Here is a 10,640-nt window from a genome sequence, read left to right as displayed (position 1 = left end):
AATTAGGGGGGGGGGTGGGATGGGGGGGGCAAAATTTAATTTAAGTCAACTTGATTATCTATACAAATGGCATTTCCTATAGTTTAGCTGATAAACCTCGGAGGATCCGACTCCGGACTCCTAATTTTAAACGAAATCTACCAGTAACAAATCCGTGTCAGATTAGAATGTGTTTCTGCAACTCCTAATTCTGTATAAATCGTCGTCTGACTTCAAAATGGCAGAACAAACAGTAAACGCAGACGCAACCATCACCACCAGCTACGCCTCCGTCAGAGTACCAGTGTGTGTCACCGGAGCCAATGGCTTCATAGGATCATGGTTAGTGAAAACCCTGTTGGATTGTGGCTACACCACCATCCACCTCTCCATAATGCAGGGCTCCGACCCTTCTCACCTTTTCTCCCTCCCCGGTGCCAACAACCCCGCCGTGAGACTGGTGGTTCACGAGGCCAGTCTTTTGGACGCTGACTCAATAGCTAAAGCCATTGAGGGCTGCACAGGAGGCGGTGTCTTCCACGTGGCGTCTCCTTGCTCTCTGGAGGACCCCGTGGACCCACAGAAGGAGCTCGTGGACCCTGCTGTCCAGGGCACGATGAATATACTCGCCGCCGCTAAGAGGTTTGGTGTGCGGCGCGTGGTGCTCACTTCCTCCATTTCCGCCATGGTGCCTAACCCGGGCTGGCCTGAGGGCAAGGTATTTGATGAATCCTCATGGACTGACCTTGACTATTGCAAGTCCCGCCAGGTCTCTCCCTCTCTCTACCTCTTCCTAATTATGTTATACACTTGTGACATGTTTGTTATGCACTACTCCATAGTATGATGACTTAACGAAAATAAGTTATATCTCATCTAGCAAACATGTAATATAATTTATATACTTATCTGTTGAATGCCTATAGTAATTTGTTATGATCATGTTTTTAAGAAATTTTCCTTTAAATGTGATTGGGAGTCCCATTAAGCTCAAATGATTTGTTTCAACCACATTCAAACACATTTAAAGATTGGTATTCATAAAACGAGCCACCATCTTGCAAAAGTCTTGATTATCCCATGTCGAATAAAGTTAAACATTGTACCAGATCTTGGGCTCATGTCCCTATTGTTCAATATGTAGCACAAAATGGCTAGTTCATCAAAAGTCATGAGTTGTAATTGCAAACCAGAGTTCCAGTTAACTGAAGTTGTCTTTTCATGTTATTGATTGTATCAGAAATGGTATCCCGTTTCGAAAACTTTGGCCGAGAAATCTGCATGGGAATTTGCAAAGAAAAATGGATTGGATGTCGTAGCAATCAATCCGTCCACATGCCTTGGCCAACTTTTGCAACCCGGCTTAAATGCAAGTTGTGCCGCATTGCAACAGCTCCTGCAGGGATCGAAAGATACACAGGAGTACCACTGGCTTGGGGCTGTGCATGTCAAAGACGTAGCGAAAGTACAAGTACTGCTATTTGAAACCTCTGCTGCATCTGGTAGATACCTTTGCACCAATGGCATTTATCAGTTTGCTGATTTTGCAAAGAAAGTTTCAGAACTTTTCCCCGAGTTTCCGATTCACAGGTATGTTATCTCTCAATTGTGTTGTAGCATTTTTGTTTGTAATAACGAGATTTGGTGATATGATGGCTTACTGACAGTCCGAAGTTAAAATGCTAAACATAAATCAGGATGTAATTGTGCTCTGATCTTTTTCCGGGCAATACAGGTAGATCATAGGTTATTAAATCCAGACAAACCAGCGCTCATTGAATAACATAGACATATTATCTAAATCTATCTCCCACGGCATGAGTTTCAGTAGGACCTCCAAGGAATAAAAATGGAAAAATAATAGTGCTGTAAACTAGTGAAGAAAACTATAGATGGCTGCTTAGGCTGCAGAGTATCTGAATGACTGAATTGGCTCTCATGCTCATTAAGATGAACCGAAGTATTTCAAAACTTCCTTAAATCGTACTTTTTGAGAAATAAAAGTAACGGATTTAAGCCCGAGATACATTGTAGCAATCTGTTAACTAGACCTGAATCTTAATAAATTTATATAGCTTTTCCTCAATCCCTGTGTCTTTTGGAATTAGGTAAATATAATTAGTTCGATATATGACTTCCTGTAAAACATTAGTGAAATCATCTCATGGTTGAATTGTAAAGATCCAGCATTATAGATTCAGTGTCTATATTTTTTTCTTCTTAAACTACCACTCCGTAGTTTCTTCTGTTTGATACATATCTTTTTCATCTTAGTATCATACTGAACTTTTACGTTAACTGCAGATTTACAAGCGAAACACAACCGGGTTTGGTGGGTTGCGAAGATGCAGCAAAGAGACTGATTGATCTGGGATTTAGTTTCACTCCGATTGAAGAGGCTGTTAGGGACACAATTCATAGTCTTAAAGCAAACGGCTTCCTTGGGAAGGAAGATTAGTGATCTTAAGTACTTGTTAGGGTAGCAAACATGATTGTAATTCTCTTTATTACTTGTCCTTTTCTGTAACTTCTAACAGTTTAACTTTTAGTAAAAAGATCTTTCTTCGATTATTATTATTATTATTTTTGTTTCAACGCGATGGATTTTGAGATTTTCGTGCGGTATTGTTGTCTTTGGCCCGTTTCCTTTACCGAGAAGTGTCTCGTTCTTATGGATGAAAGTAGATACCATTAAAATTTATCTGCAACTTGAAAGGGGCATCATCTAGTATGTCCAAAACTTGTATTACCAATGCAGAAACATTGAACATTGATTTAAAATATGAAACCAGAATATCAACTCTATATTATCTTTATTAAGTGCAGAGAATGCATGTTTGAGTTATAAAGTACAGCTTCTGGTCTGCAATAACACAGTCAAACAACAGATTAACAAATTAAGACTAAGTTTTGTCAATTTCTGTGTTTAGTTTAACATTTAGCCTGTCGGGGCACGTGATGGGGAGTGGGATGGTATGGGGGAACTGCATGCGAGTGAGTGTTCTTGTTTTTGTCACAAAAAACCAGGCAAGTCTAGGTATGATATTAATGAGGGTTAAAAAATGCGAGTATTTTTCTATAATTAGGATGAACATTGTTTATTACTTGTAGCCTACTAAATCGGACAAGATCATACATTTTTGAACCGACAAACCGTCTCGATTACTATATTGGGCATATCCATAGTTAATCCTCCCAATAAGCTTGTGTGGCGACTTGATCCTAAGTCGCGCACATGAGAAGCACAGTTCCATTGCACTCAACCAATGACCTAGTGACCTGATATGTTGACCAGATCAACAATCGAGTCGAATCTGATAACTATGGTTTCTCTTCTACAGTTCTTTATCCCTCGCTCTTATCCTAGACAAAAGGAAAGATTCTTGAGTTCCAAAATAGCTGCAAAGTTAAGGGGTGGGGAAGATAATGCACATGGAGTGTTTGTGGTTTTAACTGACACGGAAAGGTAGGGGTTAAGACAAAGAAATGCAGTTCTAATCATGGAGATGCTTCTGGCATAGCATGTGGATCTATCTCATCCTCCACTTCAAATTATTATGATGAACCAACTCGTATTAAAATATTTAAGCAATCAAAACTGATCTATTTATTTAAATTTAGTCTTCAACACGCCCTTCATGTACAAGACCAGATTTATTTGAAATCAAATGCACAATATTCATAAATGAGTAGTAACAAGACTCAATCTGGGAACCTTTTGGTGCATTATTTATTTAAATTTATTCTTCAACATTTTACACCTTCAGATATCCCTCTGAAAAGCAATCTAGGACTAGTACTTTCTCTAATCTCTCTCCTCTTGCATATATCTATCACTCTTGATCTTCAACTACCCTGCATTCAAGAAACAAAAGCCCAAAATGGGCAGTAGCCTAGCAAACTGCACTGGATCCTGGTAAGTACCTCATTAATAGTTTCAAGAAAATCTATGTGATGAATTCAATTAATGTTTTGGATTTAAGATTTGAAATTTTTTAGTTGAATCATTGATTTTGAAGGTCTATAAGTGAGGAATCTCTAAGAAGATATGTGTTCTATGCAAGTGAGAATTGCATACAAGAATTACTCTCTGCTTCAGATTCAAACAGTGTTGGGAGTGCTAATGATGGCTGGAAAGTACTTGGCATAGACAATGGAATTGAGATATCGAAACAAAGGTCGGGATCACTTCACACATTTCGCAGCCGGTGGTTACTTAAGTCAGTCTCTCCTCAGCAATTCATTACGGTGGCTAATGCCATTGATGCTGCTAAGGTGAGAAATTTAGGGTCGACTATGTGAATTCTATTCATGTCACTTCTTTCGTTGTATTGCTATTTTTAAAGAAGTATCCCACGAGATCAAATCCTTCGTAACCACATAAAATCCATATAAATTAGAATTGTTTTCGATGACTCTTCACATTCTTTGTTTTGATTCTGTTAAAACAGCTCGTCTAGAAGCTTAAATTGTTCGAAATAAACAAACCTATCTATTTATCTAAGGTTATCTTCAATGCGCCCCCTTTACCATCATTTTGTGTGTATATATATTAGCTCGCTAATTTTCTTTGATTTTTGCCATCATTGGAGCAGCAATGGGACTCTGATTTAGTAGAAGCCAATTACATAAAAAACCTTGAAGAAAACCTCAGTATAATCCGCCTAAGATTCGGAGAAAAATCCAAGCCCCTATTCAGAAACAGAGAATTTATAGTCTACGAGCGACATGAAACCATGGATGATGGAACTCTGGTGAACACTTCAAACTAAACTCAGTCGACATGTTTGGTATTAAGGATCAAAACAAAAACCATCGTACTGTATAGTCCTGTCGAGTAGAAAAAACGTAAATATTGAGAAGACAATTTCTTTCGACTGAATGAATTCATGGCTATATATATGCAGGTAGTGGCAGTAGCTTCTCTTCCAAAAGAGATAGCTGCTGGCTTACATCCAAAGCAAAACAATGCCATTAGAGGCCTACTTTTGCAGTCTGGATGGGTTGTTGAGAAGCTTGAAGATGATTCTTGCATTGTCACTTATATTGTTCAGGTAAAACAACTTATATAATATTGTACAATCCCAAATTTATTTTTACTTACAATTTCAATAAACGAGTGACAGCAAGATTTAAAAATCTAATCCTTCGTGAATCGGTTCAGTTGGATCCAGCAGGATGGCTGCCCAAATGCTTCGTGAATCGGTTCAATACAAAGCTGGTTATGATAATCGAAAAGCTGAAAAAGCAACTACTAGCATGTCCCGATAATGGTGTCGCATAGTATAAAGGAACCAAAAAGTGAACTATCTTCGCGATGAAGATACATATCAAATAAAGTTCGGCAACATCTCTCAAGGATCTTCAAGAGCTCATATCGACCAAAAAGTTTAGAACTTCAATGTTGACTCTTTGTCACTTGGGCTGTAATTTGTTTCTAAGTGTTAGATTCTAGCTGCTAAAGAATGAAAATTTAATTTCGTACAATTAGTTATTGCATTGGATAAAACAAGTTATGCAATCTTGGTCACTCCCTCAAGAACCCAATTTTAGGTGTTAAAAACGAGAGTTGGTTTCATGTCTAGTTCAATAGTGAGTTAAAATTGGCTTCACTGAAATTTATTGAAATAAATCTGTTTTAAAAATAGTCATTTGATGGAATAATGCGTGTCGATCTACTAGAATGGACATGTTACACTTGTGTTTATTACTCATTAGCCGTCTATGTGACAGTAAGTTAATTGATACATTTTTCTATAAAATTTAGATGCATATAATTAATTAGAAAATGTGACACTTACTCATCATCACATAGATCGCTTAATTTTTTTTTTCCCTAATATTTGAGAAGCAAGTTTTCAACATTATACCAACACATAAACCATAGCGGGCAAACTATTTAATTGCTATTTACTAATATTTGTTATTAAATTGTGTTATTAACTTAAAATACATTTTTTGGTTATTAATTTAACCATCCAAGTGTTTTTTATAAGACACCACCCACATCAACTTAAGTTCAACAGTAACAAAAGAGCACTATTTTGATCCCTATTATTTCCTCATTAAAATGAAAAATATGATCGTTATCTATCACATCAAGCCATCATATTTGACTTTTTATCTCTTATGGGGAGGCTGATAACGGTTATATTTTTTATTCTCATTTTTACAATAATGTGGTTAAAACGAGGGCTTGGCACAGATTTTTTGAAACCCATTCTTTCTCAAATTCATTAGCAATTTTGTATTGTCTTGATAAAATAATTTTGCAAGTAGACTAATAACTTTTTATTTTTTTTAATAGCAAATATTAGAGTCGAAATAGGAGTAGAGGAGATTTTGGGATTAAATACTGAAAATTTGGAATTTGAATATAAGAAATCATTGGAGCCAAGAATAAGACTTTATTTTTCTGACAGAAGGTTCGGGTTAGTGGACCTCTTTCAATTTGCAGTCGAGTGATTTGATTCAATTTAAAAATCGATTTCACTTCATTTAAATTCGTCTCGAATCCGTCGTGATTGATTGTTGGAACAGATTTTACAGAAGCATTTTTCATGAAATTTATTCTAAAAAATCTATAGCAAACATTTGCTTGTTCAAATTTATCTCTCACCCTCGAAAGCTAGAAAAGAAATATACTCGAACAATATGTTTTCGAGACAAATGTAGTGCTATTTTTGTCAATATCATAAAACTTACTTTTCTATCTGCGCTTGTTATAGCCTTTTATCACGGTGAAACGGATCAACCAATAAAAACACAGAGGCCCATAAAATGAACACAGAAGACACGGCGGCCGCCACTGCTACCGGCGTCGTGGTGGTGGAGTTGCCACTAGGAGATGCCGCAGCCACATTTAATCTCGAGAAAGCTGTATGCAGCCATGGGCTTTTCATGATGGCCCCCAACCATTGGGACCCACAGTCCAAGACTCTCCAGCGGCCCCTCCGCCTCAATCTCGATCCCCATCACGAGGACCATGAAGCTTCACTCATGGTGCAAATCTCTCACCCTATTGACTCCCCTCACGCGCTTCGACTCTGCGTATTTGACACCAGCTCTCTCTCCCCTCAACACCAACACTCACTGCTGGTAGGCACTTTTTTATTTTCTGTACTTAATGTTCTTGAAAGGTTTGATTCTTAACGCATAGTGTTGTGCTTGATGTTGATACTTTTGGGTTTAGCTTCTTTTTCCACTTAAGTTCTTGAAGAGTATACAAATTATTTTTGTCCGGGTACAATTTTTGGTGCATAATGTACTGCACCATACTTGATGGTTGGTGCAGTTTCATATAGTTTTTGGATTCACAATGCAAATTTTGAACTTTTTAATTAATTTTCAAGATGTCGTGCCCTGTTTTCACATATCTTCCTTTAGCACTGATTTGTGTTTTTATGAGCTGTATGTTGCTATCTTGTTTGCATTTGGAAATACTAGTCATAGTTGAACTACTGAACTGCTATATATGTGCTATAAAAGTAACGAGAATATAAAAAATAATTAATACAAATTGTTTAGGTGGATTGAACTTTTGATTGAAATGAAATAAAAACCAGTTTGTGAAAACGATGTAAATAGTTGAAGAAGACAATTAGAATAGGCCTCCCATTTACCGTTTTGAGATCAAAACTGACATCCAACGAATATCATTTCTTTCTTCATATTCACTTAATGTGCATTGAAATTATTTAGATACGCATTATGTCTCTCCATTTACCTTCTCTGTATCTTAACATTCATTGAATAAAACAACTCGAAGAAAACTGTAAAAATATTCATCTTCAGTCAAGTGCAATGAATCTATCAAATGTACAGTGATCATAACTAAATAGTTGACAAAATAATTCATGATAATATTGTTCAAATAATTAAATAACTCAATTACCTATTGAAAAATTAAAAGGTAATGAATCCGCCAAATATGATTAAATAATTAAATACATATTGAAAAATGAAAAGTAAGATAATGAATGTGTCAAATGTACCTTAATCATAATTAAATAGTTGATAAAATAATTAAAGATAATATTGGTCAAATGATTAATAAATTACATACATATTGAAAATGAAAAGTAGGGTATTATTGAAATAATAAATACATATTAAAAACGAAAAGTAAGGTGTTATTGAAATAATAGGATTATAGTAAGGATATAATTGTCCAAAAAATATTCTCAATTGATGTGATAATTAATATATTATAGATTTAATTGGGTTACTAATTGTAGGATCAAGTGAGGAGAATGTTGAGATTATCGGACGAAGAGAATCAGAGGATAAGAAATTTTCAAGAATTCCACGAGGAAGCAAAAAACAGGGGGTTCGGAAGGGTTTTCAGGTCGCCAACGTTGTTTGAGGACATGGTTAAATGCATTCTCCTTTGCAATTGCCAGTGAGTGAGTTTTGTCTTTTTTTCAAGAATATGGTCGACCTTTGCTAATAATGCCTTCGCCTAACTATTCTATATTGGTTATAGTTCCCAAATGAAAAGAAGGAAACTTGTGAATTAGGAAAATCAAGTTCTATAACTTTCAGTGCAGAAAATATTGAATTAAGTATGCAGGGTTAAAAAAATGTCACCGGGCCGTTTGGTCTTGGGTACCTGTATATCTTTGTTTTCAACCATGATCTATGAACTTCAGGCTACTAAAATCTCAATGTAAATAAGTTGGTGGTAACATATTTTGGTTTTTGTTTCGTATAATTATGCCAAACTTTTCATCCAGAAATGATGAATGAGACCAATCTTCCACTTTTAGGTTACAAGATTCTACTTTTGGTTTCTTATCATTCCGATACAAGTATAATTATCATTTTCTCCTCTGTGGGAAGATAAAAAACTGTGATCTTGGAAAATGTACTGCCTAGTACGATCTGGTGTTGTGTACGAAATATTCCTGATTTGTGTAGTTTGCATTTGTTGTCGTCAACATGGTTGCCATTTAGTAAACCCTGATCTGCAATGATTGTCCCTCTGAAAATTGGTGTCAAACGTAGAAGTCTAAGTAAGAAGTTAATCGAACGTATTTAGTCTCTACTTTTGTATCCGTTGAGCTTCTCTTTTGCAGGTGGTCAAGGACATTGAGTATGGCTAAAGCACTTTGTGAACTGCAGTTGGAACTACAGCTTCCCTTGTCTGATGAATCTCTTGTGAACGCTGCTAATGAAATTATTTCCGGGTGTCAAACAGTTGAAACCAATCAGTTCGTTCCGAAAACACCTGCAGGGAAAGAGTCAAAGAAAAACCCCGGAGTTCACGAATGTTCAATTAACTTAGCTAACAGATATGCAGAGGTTAAAGAAATGGAAAAATATGCTAACTTGGAAGAAAGTTGTGTCCAAATGTCAGACTGCTTCCCGGTAACCTGGAATCTTAGTTCATGTTTGGTTAAGCTTAAACATTACCTTTCTGAGAAGCATTTTTTTTTTTTTTCTTTTTGTTAATAAAAATTAACTTCTAAGATTTTGTTTAGTTCAAAAAAAAGATGCATAGAGTTAGTTTTACTTATTTTTAAGCTTAGCCTAAAATAGGATTTAGAGGAGGATTTTTTAAGCATCGTGATTAGTATCAAACATCCTATTGCTATAAAGCTGACTGCTGTTGTTTTCCTGATTTTCAGCCTTTAGAAGGGAAAGGAGTTTCCTCCTGCACTAAAATTGGAAATTTCCCGAGCCCAAGAGAACTGGCTTCCCTTAACGAGAAGCTTTTAGCAAAACGGTGCCATCTAGGCTATAGAGCAGGTCGTATATTGAAGCTTGCTCAAGAAATAGTTGAGGGTAGGATTCGACTAAGAGAACTTGAAGATGTCGTTGGTACTCTAAGCTTGTCTGAGTATGATAAGTTGGCGGAGAAGCTGAAAAATATAGATGGATTTGGACCGTTTACTTGCGCTAATGTTCTGATGTGCATGGGATTTTACCATGTCATTCCAACTGATTCAGAAACTATTAGGCATCTAGAACAGGTCTATTTCCTTTCTATGAAATCAACCTTTCACCATTTAGTTCATTCATTCGCATCTTCCTAAGATCTGCTTTAAGTCCTCTGTATATAATTAGGTTCATGCCAAAAGCTCAAAAATTCGGACAGTTCAAAGAGATGTTGAAGTGATTTATGGGAAATACGCACCATTTCAGTTTCTAGCTTATTGGTAAGTTGTTTTAAATTTCTCTGTTTCAAGCCTCTTCTTCCAGAGTTTGGACTCGGGTTTAAGTTTTCTAGCCGGGCTTTCTTTTGAACAGGTCAGAAGTGTGGCAGTTCTATGAGGAATGGTTTGGCAAGCTAAGTGAGATGCCCCCTTCTGGTTATAAACTTATTACTGCTGCTAATATGAGGCCAAAAAGAAATGGAGATAATAAGAGGATTAAGGTATCATTGGAAAATATTTAGTAATAAAAACAAAGGGAAGTATGATTTATGTTCTTTTGTATCAGTGCATACCTACTATTTATATATTGTAAACAAAATTTCGTGTGATAATTGTTATTTTTCTCTTAGTAATCTTTTTTGAGGTTATTATGTTTCATGTTTGAAAATGTTGTTGAGGGTATATTTATGATCAATCGATTTCCTCCCTTCTATCTGTAAATGATGTTTATATCTCTTCAAAATGAAAAAACAGGGAATCTCCGTTGATAATCTGTCTAACATT

General features: G+C 36.1%; 3 protein-coding genes across 3 annotated transcripts; all 3 read left to right on the top strand.

Moving 5' to 3' along the window:
• Nucleotides 1–72: 72 nt before the first annotated feature.
• LOC111409802 (cinnamoyl-CoA reductase 2) lies at nucleotides 73–2,559 on the top strand. The gene is made up of 3 exons (XM_023039850.1): nucleotides 73–748; nucleotides 1,220–1,569; nucleotides 2,284–2,559. The coding sequence occupies exons 1-3, from the start codon at nucleotides 218–220 to the stop codon at nucleotides 2,435–2,437; spliced, it is 1,035 nt and encodes a 344-aa protein (XP_022895618.1). The 5' UTR covers nucleotides 73–217; the 3' UTR covers nucleotides 2,438–2,559.
• A 168-nt stretch (nucleotides 2,560–2,727) lies between these two features.
• Nucleotides 2,728–5,600, top strand: LOC111409801 (START domain-containing protein 10). Its single transcript, XM_023039849.1, has 5 exons — nucleotides 2,728–3,895; nucleotides 3,999–4,254; nucleotides 4,575–4,733; nucleotides 4,887–5,033; nucleotides 5,144–5,600. Exons 1-5 carry the CDS (start codon nucleotides 3,861–3,863, stop codon nucleotides 5,261–5,263), a joined length of 717 nt encoding a protein of 238 aa, XP_022895617.1. The 5' UTR covers nucleotides 2,728–3,860; the 3' UTR covers nucleotides 5,264–5,600.
• Nucleotides 5,601–6,697: 1,097 nt separating this feature from the next.
• LOC111409797 lies at nucleotides 6,698–10,573 on the top strand. Its single transcript, XM_023039843.1, has 6 exons — nucleotides 6,698–7,077; nucleotides 8,217–8,380; nucleotides 9,057–9,348; nucleotides 9,609–9,953; nucleotides 10,048–10,139; nucleotides 10,231–10,573. Exons 1-6 carry the CDS (start codon nucleotides 6,760–6,762, stop codon nucleotides 10,376–10,378), a joined length of 1,359 nt encoding a protein of 452 aa, XP_022895611.1. The 5' UTR covers nucleotides 6,698–6,759; the 3' UTR covers nucleotides 10,379–10,573.
• The last annotated feature ends 67 nt before the right edge of the window (nucleotides 10,574–10,640 follow it).

This window comes from Olea europaea, chromosome 15 (genome assembly GCF_002742605.1).
Source record: "Olea europaea var. sylvestris chromosome 15, O_europaea_v1, whole genome shotgun sequence".
Classification (NCBI taxonomy): domain Eukaryota; kingdom Viridiplantae; phylum Streptophyta; class Magnoliopsida; order Lamiales; family Oleaceae; genus Olea; species Olea europaea.
Note: the sequence above shows the minus strand (reverse complement) of the source record. Positions and strands in the feature narration are given on the sequence as shown.

Coding starts and splice junctions, on each gene's coding strand:
- LOC111409802 (XM_023039850.1), top strand. CDS start 218: ATGGCAGAACAAACAGTAAACGCAGACGCAACCATCACCACCAGCTAC. Junction 749..1,219: donor ACTATTGCAAGTCCCGCCAG/GTCTCTCCCTCT, acceptor TGATTGTATCAG/AAATGGTATCCCGTTTCGAA. Junction 1,570..2,283: donor CCCGAGTTTCCGATTCACAG/GTATGTTATCTC, acceptor CGTTAACTGCAG/ATTTACAAGCGAAACACAAC.
- LOC111409801 (XM_023039849.1), top strand. CDS start 3,861: ATGGGCAGTAGCCTAGCAAACTGCACTGGATCCTG. Junction 4,255..4,574: donor ATGCCATTGATGCTGCTAAG/GTGAGAAATTTA, acceptor TCATTGGAGCAG/CAATGGGACTCTGATTTAGT. Junction 5,034..5,143: donor TTGTCACTTATATTGTTCAG/GTAAAACAACTT, acceptor GAATCGGTTCAG/TTGGATCCAGCAGGATGGCT.
- LOC111409797 (XM_023039843.1), top strand. CDS start 6,760: ATGAACACAGAAGACACGGCGGCCGCCACTGCTACCGGCGTCGTGGTG. Junction 7,078..8,216: donor AACACCAACACTCACTGCTG/GTAGGCACTTTT, acceptor TACTAATTGTAG/GATCAAGTGAGGAGAATGTT. Junction 8,381..9,056: donor ATTCTCCTTTGCAATTGCCA/GTGAGTGAGTTT, acceptor TCTCTTTTGCAG/GTGGTCAAGGACATTGAGTA.